The sequence below is a fragment of the Patagioenas fasciata genome, chromosome 7 (genome assembly GCF_037038585.1).
Source record: "Patagioenas fasciata isolate bPatFas1 chromosome 7, bPatFas1.hap1, whole genome shotgun sequence".
In the NCBI taxonomy this organism is placed as follows: Eukaryota; Metazoa; Chordata; class Aves; order Columbiformes; family Columbidae; genus Patagioenas; species Patagioenas fasciata.
In genome coordinates this window covers 6,819,156-6,835,942 of record NC_092526.1, presented here as the reverse complement: position 1 = coordinate 6,835,942, position 16,787 = coordinate 6,819,156, and the positions used below count along the sequence as shown (strand labels likewise).

General features: G+C 46.7%; 1 protein-coding gene across 1 annotated transcript; it reads left to right on the top strand.

Moving 5' to 3' along the window:
• The first annotated feature begins 1,540 nt into the window (after nucleotides 1-1,540).
• LOC136103351 (carnosine N-methyltransferase 2) lies at nucleotides 1,541-14,525 on the top strand. Its single transcript, XM_065841381.2, has 8 exons — nucleotides 1,541-1,779; nucleotides 4,775-4,836; nucleotides 6,275-6,413; nucleotides 8,079-8,131; nucleotides 11,003-11,110; nucleotides 11,227-11,357; nucleotides 12,167-12,260; nucleotides 13,224-14,525. The coding sequence occupies exons 1-8, from the start codon at nucleotides 1,754-1,756 to the stop codon at nucleotides 13,577-13,579; spliced, it is 969 nt and encodes a 322-aa protein (XP_065697453.1). The 5' UTR covers nucleotides 1,541-1,753; the 3' UTR covers nucleotides 13,580-14,525.
• The last annotated feature ends 2,262 nt before the right edge of the window (nucleotides 14,526-16,787 follow it).

Here is a 16,787-nt window from a genome sequence, read left to right as displayed (position 1 = left end):
CGGGAGCCAGGGGGAGGACACGGGGGAGGCTGGGGAGGGCTGTCAGTCCCCAGTGCATGTACAAGGTCTCCAAGGGCTGTGCAGCTCCTGGATGCTGGAGGTTTCTCTACAGCTCACGTTGCTCTGGGAGGTATGATTTTCTGCTGGGACTCGTGGGGTGTCCATCCCTGATAGTGACATGCATGGGGTGGAGGGTGCCTGGGGCAGAGCGGGTGGTGTGGCTTAGGTGGGACGAGGTGGAGGTGGCTGGGGGACACGAGATATGTGGCTGCAGCGTGTGGGGCTTGGCCAGGAGCGCCAGCTGCCATCCACCCCTGCACGGATGGTGTCTGGGGGCTGGCAGCCCTGGTGGAAATACTTAGGGATTGAAATGACTGGTGTAAAAATCACTGCCTGGGTGGTCAAACAGCATCAGGAGACAAATCTGCATTTTAGAGCTGGCAAAGAGATTCTGGTCTTTCCTCACTTTTGATTTGAATATTTTGGTGAAGAGCAGCGATGTGACCATTTCTAGCTTAACATGCTGCTGTGGATCTGCCTTATGGTGGGGATAAAAGTCCGTTTGGAAACCACATCTGGTATAAACAAAGACAGGGCACTTGATGGTGAAGCATCCCCACCTGGGAGTGTGATCCCTGGCCTTGAGAGCCATGTGAGGCAGGTCATGTTTTGGGGGGGTGATCTCAGCAAGGGAGGAGGTTTTAATTTGTCATCTGCTAAACCTGTTCTGCTCATTGCTTTCAGTGAAGGTGAGTGGAGAGGATTCTAATGCTGTGCTTCCCACCACCAGACCTCACTTGAAAATATATAGTCTCTAAATCCTTTCCTTTTTACCATTATAATATTAGATTTTAGTCAAAAGGAGCATGGTCTTGTCGGTGTTAGTAGGAGAAAAAGCTGAATCCAGGTGCAGGGAGCACCCAGGATTTTCTGTATTTGTAATGGTGATCACTGCACCGCCAGCCTTGCCATCCCATCCTGGGTGACTTCCAGCCACCTCCAGCTTGGACAATTGTCCCCCAAAAATGTTTTGTCCCCCAAAAATGTTTCTTTGCTGTGGTTTGGCAAGCAGAGCAAGAGCAGGCTGGGCTCGCTGCCCCCCTGCTCGGGCTGCCTGACCCCCTGTCACCTTTATGGGGCAGGGACGTGTCAGGCTGCCCGCACGACTGCAGCACCCACTGGCATGTGCTACTCTTATGCCCCGTTTCCCCCTGAATCAGAGATGGAAAAATCACTTTTACAGGTCTCTGGGCAGCCAGCAAGTCCATCTTCTCTCTGGAGAAAGTGAGGATGATAGCAAAGATGCAGGAAAGCATCTCCTACCACCCAGGGCAGCAAACACGTAGGAGAGGCAGCATTCAAAGCAAATTAAAAAGCGGATGGAAATGACTTCAGGTCTGCTGGGTGCTGGCTGACACCCCCCTGCCACTTCCACTTAGGTTTTAAAGATTTTTGAAGTCTCAATCTGTCCCTTTTCTCTTTTCTCCCCTTGCAAACAGCACAGCTCCGGTGCGATGAGGACAGCCCCGCAGACGTCAGGCCTCGCACCCCTTGCTCCTTCCCCGCAGGGCTCGGGTTTCCCCTCCTCGCCCCAGTGACGCTGCCTGTCCCGACAGGTGCTGCAGAGCTGCAGAGCCGCACGCCGGGGTCACCGCCAGCGCCGCGGCGGACATGCTAACATAGGGGTCAGGAGCCCAGTGACCCCCAATCCCTTACCCAGCCACAGTGCCCCAGCACGGCACCCACCCTGACCATGGACCCGGCCCCGGAGATGAAGAGGTATGTGGATTTTTGGAAGGGAGTGAGGGTGTGTGTTTCCCCACTGACTGGCTGGGTGGCAGAGCCAGCCCCTGCTGTCCCTGTGTCACAGGTGGATGTGTGTAAGATGGGCGAAAGAGCAGATGTGCCCATGTCCTGGAAGGGATGTGGGCTAAGCCAGCCTTTGTGAGGAGAACTTTAGCCCCTCAGCAGCCTAAGTTTCGGTGTAATGAAATTATGAGGTACAAAGCTGTTCTGCAATTTGTGCTGCTAGAAACATCTTGAATAGAGTGACTTTCTCAACTTAAAGATGCTGCGTCGCTTAGAGTGATGCTGTGAATTCTCTCCGTGCCCTGAGCCTTCAGTCTGTAATGCAACCTGCTCAGCTCATGGAGGGGAGAGGTTTAACCTTGCTAAGGGCAAGCTCCGGCTTAACCAGGAGCCGCAGCAGAATGAGCTGTGCCCATGAGCATCCCACTCCCTGCATCCCACTGCTTCAGTCCTACTGTTGGGTATCAGGTCTTGGGATGGGCAGCATCAGCCCAAAGTATTGCACTCAATTTTTAGATCTAGGCTAGGTTTTAGGTGAGATTTTAGAGGCAGTCCGTTCGCTCTCAGAGATAAGTAAGCCTGTTTCACCTTCCCAGCAACAGCATTAATCAATATTAGAAACCCTGCCTGGGGAAAAATGGCAAGCGTCTTGGTGGAAAAGTTAACTTGGTGTCATCCATCCTGGTGAATACTTGTGCTGCAGTCTGTCCAGGTCACCTGGCAGGTCTCCAGGGATGGCTAGAAACGTTTGACCGGTCAGAAATGGAGTTCATGTTCCCGGACCCTGAGAGATGTTCCTCTCTGTGCAGAGGAAGCCATGCTACCCCTTGGAATTTTGGTGGGAGATTTATCCTGAAAACTATCTAGCTCAGTTCAGCCAGCTGAGAGGACAAAATAGTCCTCTGGTTTGACAGGCAGAGATGGGAGAGGTCAAAGGGTTGAGTGGAAATTCACAGTATCACAGTATGTTTGGGATTGGAAGGGACCCCAGAAGATCATCCAGTCCAATCCCCCTGCCAGAGCAGGAACGCCTAGGTGAGGTCACACAGGAACATGTCCTGGTGGGTCTGGAATGTCTCCAGGGAAGGAGACTCCACAACCCCCCTGGGCAGCCTGTTCCAGTGCTCCATCACCCTCACTGAGAAGAAGTTTCTTCTCAAATTTAAGTGGAACCTCTTGTGTTCCAGCTTGATCCCATCACCCCTTGTCCTATCATTGTTTGCCACCGAGAAGAGCCTGGCTCCATCCTCATGGCACTCACCTTTTATATACTTATAAACATTAATAAGGTCCCCTCTTAGTCTCCTCTTCTCCAAACTAAAGAGACCCAGCTCCCTCAGCCTTTCCTCATAGGGGAGATGCTCCACTCCCTTCAGCATCTTTGTTGCCCTACACTGGACTCTCTCCAGCAGTTCCCTGTCCTTCTTGAACTGAGGGGCCCAGAACTGGACACAATATTCCAGATGTGGTCTCACCAGGGCGGAGTAGAGGGGAAGGAGAACCTCTCTCGATCTACTGACCACTCAATCTAATGCTGGGATCGGGACACACCGAGAAGCACGCTGTCCTTGCTCTGTTCCCGCTGAGTTTCCTACTCTCTGCTGAACCTCGCTGGAGGGACTGGCCTGTAGCCAAGCTGGAGCTTGTGGAGGTGGGCTGAGTTCAAGCTGGATTTCTGTGAGGTCTTTTCTGGTAGGGGGCTGAAGTTAAGGCAGTGGAACCAAGACGTTTGATGTACCTTGTGGGAGCCAGGTACATGACTTTGGCTGTGAACTCAGGTGGAATCAACTGGCCTTGCAGGACTCTGGCAGTGCCCCAGCATCTCTGAGGCTTCTGGCTCACCTTAGTCTTGTCGTGCCTTCATCAACCAAAGCTGTGTGCTATTTGCACTTGTAGCCACTTCCTTGCTACCTGTCAGCACAGTCATCACCTGGTTGTATCTCAAAGCGCTACTACAAGACTCCCATTTTTCTTTTACACCTTCTGGCTCATTTCTTATTTGTGCAGGAGTTTTCTCCCTGGCAGAGGGGGCTCGGGGGCTTCTTACTGCTATTGCAGGCTGCTTGTCATGAAGCATTTTCTAATGGCAAAGCTTTGGGAGCAGTAACGTGTCTAAGCCCAGGTTATACAGGAATAGCACCCCCAATCTTGCTGAGCATCTTGATATTGAAGCGTGGTTACCCAGAAGATGACTATTCTCCTTGCATAGATAGCCTTATCCCAACACTTTGCAGAAGTGAGGTCCTTGCTCCAGTTTAATTTCTTACCTTCCTTTTGCTCATGGAACCTCACCCCTATTTTATAGATGAGACACGTTGTCAAAGGAAAATGAAGATGTGACTTCATTGCTGGAGTTCTTCACAAAACCCCCTAAACTAAGAATTAAAACTTAGGACTGAATGAAAACATTTATGGTCAAATGACCTCTTTGACTTTTGCTCTTTGAGTCCTGTGCCTTCTACAAGTTACCCTATGTAATATTTGCAGCTGGGAAGAACCAAAGTTAAAAAATATAAAAGGAAGGCAAAAAGGTCCCAGAAACATTAGGCCAAGTAGATCTAAGAGATCACTTCAGATGCTGAAGCTCACCATAGACTTTTCCTAATTTCACTGCTATTTCTTCTACTCCATTAATGATGAAAGGTTTCACAGAGTGTGTAACATCAGTTAGTCTAATACCTTCTGCTGTATTGACTTGTTAACGATTCTTCAGAGGGAGGAAAAGCTTCTACAATGCACCTCAGACAAGCACAGGTGCAGGTGGCAGTCCCTTGCTGATGCTTATGGGTGATCAGCTAACCAAGTTTTGACTTTCTTTATTCTAGTAAAGAGAGCAAACAGTATTGCTTACCAGGTGAGCAAAATTTATCCTGGAGCATCTTCCTCTTGTTCTGCATTTTCAATGCAGCTTCAAAAAAAGGATACAGGTTCTTCAAATAACTGAAGTGCTATACTTTCCTTACAGGAATAGGTTCCCCAGCATGAACTTTGAAGCAGAGATTCTGACAGCTCCACACGATAATTCAGGTATTTGGGAGAACATTTTTTTTAAAAAGGCAATTAAAATCAAATGCCCACTCAGTTTGCTACCATTGCAAACATGATTTAATTCTTCTGAAGTTATTTAAAAAAAAAAAAAAAGAAAGAAAAAGAAGAAAGAAAGAGGATGCTAAACTGACTGCAATTCAGGTGATTTCAGGTTTATGTCAGGGTCTAGTTCAAAGTGTTGAGGACAGATGTTGATAACTTTACCTCCAACAGACTGGACATAGGGTCTCCATACATACGTAGTAGAAACACAGCTGCCAATGACGTGTGGTTTTGGAAACAGTACAGACATCCAGTTTAAGATTGCACAGTCCTGTATGAGACATCTAAATTTTCTTATTAGTGGCAACTACAAGCAGATGATAAATAAGCAGCTCCTCAAAAGGCAAAAATGAGGATAAAGGTGTTCTGCTGAGTTCTGTCTGTCACCCTCATTTCTTTAAGGAGGAAAAGGCAATTTTTTTCTATGGAATACCCCCTTTCCAATGCTGATCTCGCACGCTGAGGCTGGCACTGCAGCTCTCTGCCTCAGATAGACCCCAGAGCCAGTACTTGGCTGAATGGCATCTTCTCATGAGCCTCAAGTCTTACTCTTAAGCTGCTTCTCAGACCTGGGCAGCTGACCCGAGCTTGTCCCCTGGCCAGAGCACTGTCATTAGACAGCAGGAGAGTGAGTTTTTGCAATAATTGTTTCCAGCCCCTTGAGTAGCCCAGGGCATTGGTTCAGAGCAAGAAATCCTGGTCTCAGCCACCCACATTCGAGCACAAGCCCATTCAGATGAAATTCCTTTGTTAACAGTTGCCATCCTGGCCACAAGCTGCAGTTCCCGGTGGGGAATTCACATCCTCAACAGCACACCATCATCCCACGCTGGCGAGAGTTGGGAATGAGGTGCACAAGGTTGACTGTTTTTGCTTCAGGTGCAGGTAGCAGTTTTTGTGTTGCATCAGCCCCAATAGCAAGTCTGTCAATGGCTGGGGATTGCAGTCACGCTATCCAACGTGTGCGAGAGCGATGACCCCTCCAGCTTTGGACCTGCTTTTGGACCTTCTCCCTCTTGCCTTGAGTCTTCCAGGAAAACACTCCACTTACCTCCCTTTCTGCAAACTGAGTACTCTGTATCTAGCAAAGCGTTTTGGAGACATTTTCCTCAGGATGACCTGCAGTAACAAGGCACTTAACAAATACGCTGGTGTCAAAGAGCATCCAAGAATAATTTTCAAACCCTGAGTATGAACTGGTTGGAAAGTGTTCACATGAGATCACTTCCATGGATGGCTCCTGGGCCATGCGTCCTCTGTACCATCTTCCCATATCTCTGGCTTCTGTTGGGTTGGGTTTCTTCCATGAGGTAGGTGTTTTGATCCTTCATTTGCCTTGAGGCCGCTAACACACAACTTGTATTTGTTTCTCAAGAGCTATATGTGATCCCTTCCATGAGAAGTCTCACAGCTGAGGAGTATGTAGAGGCCTTCAAGTCATTTTTGGATCATTCAACAGAGCACCAGTGCATGGACGAGTTCAACAAGGAAGAAATGCCCAAAATCATGGCTAGGTAAGGACCGCTGCCACCAAGGTGGGAAAACCACCTGTTATCTTGGGAGGGCAACCTGTGCATGAGGGTCAGCAAACACGTTCAAGGATATTCTGGGGCATGAATGAACTTTTAATGCTTTTCTATTTTAAGTCCCTCAATGGTGTTCTTTAGGATATGACTCCAGAATACATGCTTTAGTTCAATGACTCCAGAATACATGCTATTTCAATTAATACACTGTGCTGCCTCGCAGCTTATGTTAAGGAAAGAATCAAGACCTGATTTTCACTTCCATCTCTTTTCATTAGCTGATTTTCCAAGGATTAATGTATTTCTTGTTGTTTGGTTGGTTTTGTTTCAAATGCTTTCTCGTGCTCTCTCCCTGCTATTGGAACTTCATGACGCATCAGCCCAAACAGAAACACATCTCTAATTCTCTCCTAGTGACTAATTCTTGGTTTTCTCAATCCCCTAAGACCTCCTTATTTCTATCCTAAGTCGATTTGCATTGCTTAAGTACCAAATGATAATCAGTTTTGTGAAGTATTGATGTAATATATTAAGCCTGGGTGACTGTAGAGAAGTTTTAGAGCAACCTAGATCCAAACCACAAGATCTTTCAAGTTTGGGCAATTTTTGAATGTTATGGAAACTGTATTCTCCACTGAGAAAAAAATTTAGGCAGGCAACTTCAGACCATACATTTATATATAAGCAATACAAATAATAATTAAAAATAATTTGTATTAGGAAATTCTAAATAAAAAGTTTACTTATGTGGATTTTAAACAGTGTAAAATATTGGTTGGTTGTGGATCTGTCTAAGGGTCTTGACCCTCATTAGGACTAGGGCTCCTTGGCTAGCTCATGCTGTCCAGGATTCACTCCTCGCTCCCCTCTTGTTGAATCACTGCTGCAGTGTCTCCTGAGGTTTTGCATGGGAAACTCAATCCCTCTGCACAGTCCATGCCCCACAGCAAAATAAGGCCATAAAGCACATCAGAGCAGTGAGGTGCCTTGAGCCCGGGCTCCTCATCATTGAGCCAGGCTATTATTAAATATTCTGCTAGGAACCACAAGGTTGGGCTGGGGTTTTTCTAATCTTTTCAGAAATAATATTTCTAAGGTAAAGATTATTGAAGGTTTTGACCTTTCCTTCCAATTTCAAACCAAGATGAATGTTGGAGAGGATTTCCAGTCATCTGGTTAGCCTGAGGTTTTAATTTTGCTGGGCACTTATACCCAATATTGGAAACCCAGAGCTGTCCCTGAGGGTGCAGAGTTTTCTCCCTGGCTCACCTTGTCCCTGCATCCATGGCTGGGGAGCGGTTCCCATCCCATTCAGGCACAGCCCTGCGACCCCCAGAGGGAATCCTTCACCCTGGGGTTCCCCAAGCCCTTTTTGCACGGTGCCAGCTACAGCTTGAAGAAAACTCTCTGGCAAAGGATGAGAAACACTATACCCTGATGCCTACTGTACTTTGAAATATGAGCTTGCTAATATGGGGCTGGCCACCACCATGCAGCTGGTTTTAGCTGGGCTCCAAAGGGATGCTTGAATTTCTATCCCAATTCATGTGTCCAAACTCAGTTAAATTTCCAGGCCAATGTGGCATCTAAAATATTAGAATTAAAACATGAAGTTGTGTAGTGTGGTTAAGTGATGTGTACTTATCTTTTCAGTCTCGGCAATGGAAAATCAACCATAAATGTTCTGGGAGTTGGAAGCGGCACAGGTGAGGGTGCTGGGGGTTGGGGGTCCCTATGGGGAACAGAAAGCAATACTGAAATTTTGGGCAATGGGATAACTACTCAGCCGTCTGCCTCTTCATGACTCCCACCTGACTTTAGATGTCTCAAAGCAAGGTGTCCTGCTCCGGGTTAGGTACGAGAGCATCTTCAAGCCTCATTGGAGAGAATGAGAGACATCTGAGAGGCTGATTCCACCCAAAGTCCTGTCTTACAATATCCCACCTGAAGAGATTTCTCTTTTTGCTTTGCTTTTTGGGATCCCATAGGCCAAAGCTGGGCAATGCTTTGCTCGAGGTGGTGCAAAACCAACTGCGCACAATGGGGCCTTCTCAGCTTTTTCAAGACATGTTTCCTTATTACTACTGGTTTTTTACCCAGAGATAAGTAAGGTATAAATGCAAACATTATTTCCCCCAAGAGAGAAACAATCTTTTGGAAAAAATAGCTTTAAAGGCGTTCTAAATGCATTTGTGTTAAAAGAAAAAAAAAAAAATGGTGAAACATCCAACTTTGCTTCTAGGGAAGCTGGGAGAAAATAAAAGGTAAAGAAGTGGCAGTTTGATTTGTCAGAGTTTGCTTTTGCTTTAAAAGTATTTTCAGCTGAATTTTAAGTGTTAATACTTTTAAATTAAAGTCGTCTTTTTTTCCTTTTTTTCCTGAGTAAGAGAAAAATAGTGTTGTATTGCTTTCCCAGACTGGGAATATGTTGGAGCACATGAGAAAGCAAGGAGGAGGAAATGATTCAGTTCTCAATTACACTCCCTTTTCATTAAGTAGTATAAACCCAAAATTCTGTCTCCAGGAAAACACAAGGGAAAAATGAACTTTTTGCACTGTTCTCATTTTTCCTAATTTCTTCTTCAGAAGATATTTTAAAGGAAAAATAAAAACCTTAAAATTTCCTGGGTTTCCTGGGTATCTGCCCCTTGCAGGCTCGCACCCCCTCAGCTTGCCCAGGGCTGTAAGAGCTGAACTTCTGTGTCCGGGCAGGGAGTGAGCTGGGATGGCACGGAGCAAAAGGTTATATCTGATCCCTGACCTTTGCAGGCTTGGACTCTGATTTCACGGAGCCCCCAGAATTAGTTTACTTGACGAAAATATTAATGGGGATTAGTGACCTACTCCACATCCTAAAAGACTGCTGGTCAGTCTAGATCACATTTTCTCATTCACCCCCATCCCATGTAAACATCCTGTGGCTGGTTTAACTATCTCGGCTGTAACCTCCCAGTTAGTGCCAGAGTGGATGCTATTTGCAGAGGGTTTCAAGGTCGAACAGAGAAGTTCCTGTGTTTTACCGTGCTTTTGCAGGCACCTTGGTTGAGGATGTTTCTCTTGCAGAGACTGCACTACAGCATTTTACAGTGGTGGAATTAAAAACGAAACAAGTAAACCCAAAGCAACAACAAAAATCCAAACCAAATGAAGCAACCAACCAAAAAAAGACATCCAAACCAAACCAAACAAACAAAAAACCCCACAAACAAATGAATTAAAAAAATAAAAGCCCATTTACCATTTACCACTGATTCACCCATTGGCGCTGCCAGTGGCTCCAGGGCATGGGGCAGTGATGCTCTGCCCACGTCAGCACCTGTTTGCTGGTGCTCCTCACCCCAGGCAAATCCGAACTGGCATCCAGGGCTGTCTAAAGTGACTCAGCTTCTTCCTATAGGGATCTTCCTTGAAATGCCAGTGTCAACAACACTGACCCATGTACCCGCCTTTCAACAGATGAAGCTGCAGCCTCTTTCCTTCCGCCTCCGGCCAGCCCTGCGCTGCTGCCACTGCATTCCTCAGGGGTCTTGGGTATTTTTCTCCAATTTCAAAAGATCCGTCCTTCCTTGGCTGTCCCTGTGGTGCTGGCATGGCTGATATTTCCCTCCTTGAATTCTATTTACTGCAGCTTCTGCCAAAGATGACGACTTTTCTCACAGCTGGTACATCAGCTGAAAGGCTGGGGAAGATGCAGTATCTCGTGTCAAGCCCTCTGTGTGTGACATTTGTAAGGACAAGACTATTTTTAGGTCACACCATGAGCTACAGACAGGATTCTCACAAAGGTCCACCTGAGGTGGACGCCTCTACTGTTTATTTCCATAGTCCCAGATGAACCAGATGGACTTTGTACACTTGATGTATTGTGGACTTTCTGAGAGAAAACAAGGGAGACCTACACCACCTTGAAAGAGGCTAGGAGTTTTCTTGGACAGAAGGACAGACTGCCACTTGCTTCTCCAGAGCTCAGACAACAACAGAGGAGCACAAATAGCTAAATCTGCAGGGCGCCTGCACACCAATATGAGTGTCTATTTGCAGCTCCAAGATAACAACTAGTTAGTAGATACCCAGAGGCGAGACCGTGTGGCTGGTCCCCAAAGAGCAAAGACTCAGGGTACTGCACATCAACGGGTCTTTCCTCTTGCCATGCAGCTCCGGGGTGTCTGAGCTGTGTCCCACCAGCACCAGAGCAGCCACCACCTCCCCAGGGCAGTGCCAGAGGTGAGGATCACCCTGCGCCACGCTGAAGTTGCACAACTGTGCTGGCTCCTTCCATCTCCCCATGGAAACTTCACCTTTTTCTTAAAAACTAATGCTTCCTGTTTTTTTCAAATATTGAACTTTGATTATTGTGACCTAGAGTATCGCCATCAGCGGGTTTCTATGCCACTGCTTATCTCTTCCATGTTCTTACTCTTATCTGTAAATATATGTTAGCTTGAGCAGCAAGATATGGTGGTAAGACTGTCACCGGCTTAGGTGCCACAAGGCAGAAAGTGCCTCACTGCTACTTGGGGGATTTTCATCCCATTTTACACACTTTTTAAGGTAATGAATTTGTGTTTATTGAACAGGTGAACAGGATTTGAAAATGATCAGGATACTGCAGGCTGCACACCCGGGGGTCCTTATTGACAACGAAATCGTAGAGCCCAACGCACAGCACGTGGTGGCTTACAAAGGTGAGGTGCCCAGGCCACCTCCACCTGCCTGGGGCAGACTGAGTACTCACGATTTGAGTGATGAGTTTGTCTGCTGGTCTGTGAAATCAATGTTTTTCTTCCACTGTCTAAAACAGAGTTGGTGAACAAAGCTCCAGACCTGCAGAATGTCTCCTTTATTTGGCATCAGCTCACTTCCTCCGAGTATGAACGACAGGTTAAAGAGAAAGGCATGCATAAGAAATTCGACTTCATCCATATGATCCAGGTAATGAAGTATGGTTTTAATACAGGAGCATTAGCTACTCCCTTCAGTTCTGCTGTATGTGTGAAGTCATGGGGACCAGAGCTGAGCACGGTTCTCCCATGAGCAATAACTTCTGTGGTAGGTCTACAAACACCAAACCTCATTCCCTGTCCACCCTGGTTTTGGTCTCTGTTTTTCACTAGTTTTACTATGTATGGTGGGTAATAAAACAGGATGACTCTCAGACCATCACACATCACTCGGAGACTGACAATTTTGCTTTGCTTCAGCAAAAAAAGCCTTTAATTTTTTGGCTTAATCAGAGTAGTTTGAATGACACTGAAGGGAAAGGTTAGTGAATGAACACTTATGTCAGGTTTTGGGTCAGAAATTATGCTGCTGTGTCTCTGATCCTGGTGACACTGATGTTGTGTGTGCCAATTATATTTTGTAAAAAAATGTAATATTCTCTTGCTTCGATGGCTTTTATTTAATTTTTTCTTTTATTTCATTTTGCTTTAGTTTCCTAAGAGCTGATTTCACAACTGAAAAGTGTTCCAAGGGTTTGGTGGCCGGGTCAAGCACTAAGTTATGAGTTCCAAGGGCAGCCTTTTAGACGAGCCCTGCTTTGTCCTAGTGACCCCAGGCTGTTGGTGCTGGGGGAGAGCTGGTGATGCTTGGTCCTGTGGGGCATCCCAAAATGTGTGCGATGAGCCAGGACAGGCTGGGAAACACCTACAACAACGCCATAGAGAAACGCTTTAAGCCTTTGATGGGCCATTGCACTGCGGAGGAGGAATAACGGCTGCGTTTAATTCTGTCACTTCTAGATGCTATACCGTGTGGAAGATATTCACAATACTATCAAGTTTTTCCACAGCTGCCTCAACCATCATGGTAAACTCCTGATAATAATTTTATCAGGTAAGAGGGATCTTTTATTTTTTTTTGCTCCATTGCTGGTGTTTTGAAGAGTTTTGAAGCATGCAAGCCACAAATATTAATCTCAGTATTACAGCAGTGTTTATTCTATAGTAATTAAATCAAACAAAAACTGCATTTCATAGGGAGTATGAAGTTTTGGACTTGGCCTCTTGGACCCCAGTGTCTGATGGGACCATTTAGCTGTAGCCTTCATGCTTTTGCTTCCCTGTTTATGAAGTAGATTAATTGCTTCGTATCTCAGAGAGACCTCCTGATGTGCAATTACTACCTAAGGAGAAGTGTAGCTACACATGAATGAGGGTCAGTCCTTCATGGTGAAATCAGCACTGTACATGCTCATCTCTGGGAGGACTCATCTTTGGGGCTGTTCCCCATTCGTCAGTCTCTAGCTCATGGTGCACTGGGTAAAGTGCACTTCCCCATGTTCACCATGTGAACTTCTCTAGCTCATGGTGCATTGGGTAAAGTGCACTTTGCCATGGTCAGCATTGCTGGTAGGCTGTTACCCTCCTTTGCCGGGACTGGATTTTTCAGGGATATATTCTTTGTTGTGTGCTTGAAATTGAGGTTCAATGTATAAAACCATCTGCACTTATTCTGTCAAAGGGATGGTTGACAGGTAGCATGCATGTGCAGGCTCAGGACACTGATAAGTCTGTGTGTGCTCTTCATTCTGAGCAAATCCAGTACCAGAGACCATCTCCTCGGAGTGTTCTTTAAACAGCAGAGTTTTGTAAGGAGACCTGAGGAACATGGCACTTTTACCCCTCTCCAGGCGCAGACATTTGTAAGTGGTCTCAAGTAAGGGGAAAGCTTTTCTATTGCTCCTGACAAAGTCTGGGCCAGCAGTGAAGAAGCATTTCACAGCCATTTATAAGTTGCATTACCTGGTGTTTGCCTGCCTTGGCTTTGCAAAAATAACCTTCCCTCCTGCTCTGGCAGACAGCAGCGGATGGGCCAGCTTATGGAAGAAGTACAGACACTGCTTGCCTCCCACCGACAGCGGCCACTACGTCACCTCCAACGGCATCACGGATGTTCTGAAGAGACTGGGTGTTGTGTACCGCGTTCATGAGTTCCCGTCGGGCTGGGATATCACTGAGTGCTTCATCGAGGGTGACCCGGTTGGAGGCCTCATGATGGATTTCCTGACGGGGACAAAAGACTTTCTGGGCACGGCCCCCCCGGCTCTGCGGCGGCGGCTGCACGAGGCTCTGTGCCAGCCTGAGTGCAGCAGCAGAAAGGATGGGAGGATCATCTTCAGCAACAACTTGAGTATGATTGTGGTTGAATCCTAGAGCCCAGACCAACTGTAGAAGTTGAGTTAGGGGCGATGTGGTCGCAGAAGGGTGTAGTGTAGAAAGAGGCAATTTGCAGGTATGAAAGCAAGAAAGTGGGGTTCGGCTGCAGCCTCCCATTCCCAGCCAGGGGTGGTGGAGCTGCCTGAGGCACCTGGGATGAGCTCTTTGTCTCACTGAGGTCATCAGGGCCAAGATTTCACCTTGGCTATTTAGTCCAACCCTAGGAGAACATTTTCCAAAAATTAAAGAGCTGCATCTCACTAAAAGCCTAAACGGACTTGCTTTTTTTAACATCCTGTCTGTGCTTTTGACGCTAGGATTTCCACTTTTCTATAGAACCAGCATGTTTACATACTGAGTCACAGAATGCTTGGGGTTGGAAGGGACCTCTGAAGACCATCCAGTCCAACCCACCTGCTAAAGCAGGTTCACCAGAGCAGATCACCCAGGAAGGTGTCCAGGCGGGTTTGAATGTCTCCAGAGAAGGAGACTCCACAGCCTCTCTGGGCAGCCTGTTCTAAGGCTCTGGCACCTCACAGTAAAGAAGTTTCTCCTCATGTTTAGACGTGTCTATATGACCAGATGCTGCTTTAGAGCCAGGAGGAGGCTGCAGCCCCCCTGCTGCCTGCATACAGACCCGACACTTCCTGCTGCAGCAGGACAAATCCAGCAAGGTGTCCCTACTGCTTTGCACCCAAGTAATGGGCTCACTGCACCCAGACCTGAGCAAGTTGCTCTGTGCTTGGCTGTTTCACGTGGGTTTGTCAGCGCAGGTATTTACTGCCCCAAGTGTCTCAGCATCTCACAATATAGACATCTTAAAAGTCAGTCAGCCTTTTCGTTTGGAGAATTTTTTGGATCCCAGGATGATACTTGCCCTATGCTCTTTCAGGCAGATATTAATTTTGTTACTTTCTTACTACTGTTTTTCTCCATATAAAATAAAAGCAACGTTACACCAAAAAAGTCACATCTTGTTCTGTATGTGTGGGCTTACAGAAAATGAAGAACAAAGAGTTTTTTCTCTGTTTCATGGAAGCATTAAAGGTTTCTTGTAAGCGAGAAAGATGAACCTGAGGCTGTGGCAGAGCTGGGAGTGAGCTGCAGCTCGTCCTTGTGCCGCAGCATCACCATAGCACCTATGCTTCTTAAATAAAATGTGTGTGGTTAAGATGTTAATATAGGTAAGTTAAGACTGTTTCTACAGGATCCTGAGTCGTTCAGAGGGCTGTTGCCCTCTAAAGGCAGATCCTGGATGGAGACCGGTGGGACCTTGTGCTGCATTGAGGACCATGGTGCTGTGCAGACCTTGGGCTGGGCACATGGGGTCTGCAGTCCCAGCAGCCTCATTGCAAACAGCTCTCAGGCAGGAAGCACTGGCTCAGACGGAAAATACCTGCAGAGGCAGAGCCTGTCTCTACAAGCTGATTTGTCCATGCTTAAGCTGGAAAGCATGTGCCCCCCTGCACGTGAAGGGGCTGCAGATGCCACCGCCTTTGGTGGCTTGATGAAAAGGCTTGTTGCAGCATCGTGAACACGCAGGTTGGCACACTGGCTTGCAAAATATTAGATGTCACTGTCACCCAGAGTCCTGCTGATCCCACCAAACCTACCCCACCTCAATCACCATCTGTTTTCTGCCCGGATGTGGCTACTGCCAGAGGCAGCAGCGCTCCCGTCCGAAAGGGGAATGTCAGCCTAGGGAGCCTTGGCAGCTCCACTTCGTGCTTTGTTGTTGTGGTTTTTATTTGTTTGTTTGGGTTTTTCTTTTCTTTTTTTGTTTGGAGTTTTTGTGTACTATTTTTTTATTATTATTATTTCCTTTGGTTTGGGTTTTTTCAATAACGTTTTTGAAATACAGACATTTCTCCTGCAGATGATTCCTCTGAAATGACTGTAATGGAAAAAAGAAAAGAGGAAAGCAATGGGAAAACGATAGCGTAACATCATCTCTCTGGCAGGATGCTGGCACTCTGGCCTGTAAGTACTATCGCTGTCAGTCTAAGAAACAGCAATCAAAGCTGGACAGCCTCCTGCAGAGCACTCCATACCTGTGCACAAGCTTTTCTCTTTGATCCGTTTTCTGTTTTTATTCTGCAGGTGGTTCCTTAGTGGTCGCTGACAGCACTGGGCAGGGAGTGTGCGGCTGGGCTGCAGGACGGGCTCTCAGCCCTGCGCCCATCAACATCGTCCTTCCGCTATTAATTGCCGTGATTTATTTCTACATGCTAGTGATGTCTCTGTTTCTCTCTCGCAGATAAAAATGAAAACCAAACTATACCAAGAGCCAGACTTGCTTTGGAAGCTCCAAAGAACCAAATTTCGATAAAGGAACAACACAGGTTCCACCAAATCTTCCTCAACACCAGCAGCACATCGGCTTCCTCCCCTCCTTGGAGTTTCCTGAGCAGACAGACAAGTTTCCAGTAAGCAGATACTCAGCAAACCTGTGAGCACAAAATTCACCCACATCATTGTAAATCAATGTGCAAATGCGCAAAAGAAAGGAGCACTTCAAAGCAGACGGTTTAGTGACAGCCAAGGGAGATGAAACACAGCACCCCATTAAAAACGTGACAGCTTAATGCTTTATCTGTAATTTTTCTTTTGATTCTTGAAAAGCAAGTCATTTAACAACGACTCTGCTTGCACACCTGGAACAAATTCTATCCTAAGGGTCTGTTCTGTTTATTTATATCTTTATTCTTGGATGAACATGCTATTTAATAACTATTTGTTGTGCTTTTCAAAATACGCTCTCCTCCCACACAGAATCTGTGTCTGTGTGGCCACGAGAGGGCTGCAGCAACCAGCGGATCAAATCTGCCTCCCAAAACACTTGAGATGCTGAGCTGCAGAAACAGAGGCAAGCAGCAGAGCAGGAGAAAGATGCACCAGCTCTGCTCCACTTGTTTTGGCCAATATCAGCTCTTGGGGATCATGTTTTTCCCTACCCCAGAGCCATGTTCCTGGTGCTGGGATTGCACAGCATGGGTGACAACAAGGGCTGCAGAAAATCTGCTCTTGGGTTGTCTATTTTATTTATTTTCCCCCCACTCACTGGCTGAAGTGCCGCAGCTTAGTTATCTCCCAAGCACAGGTCTGCAGACAATTAACCAGCCAGAGCTGCCAACTCGGGGAGAAAAACATAAGGAAGGGGATGTCAGGAGCATGAGGTTGCTTCTGCTTTAGCTTTCAGCTGAAT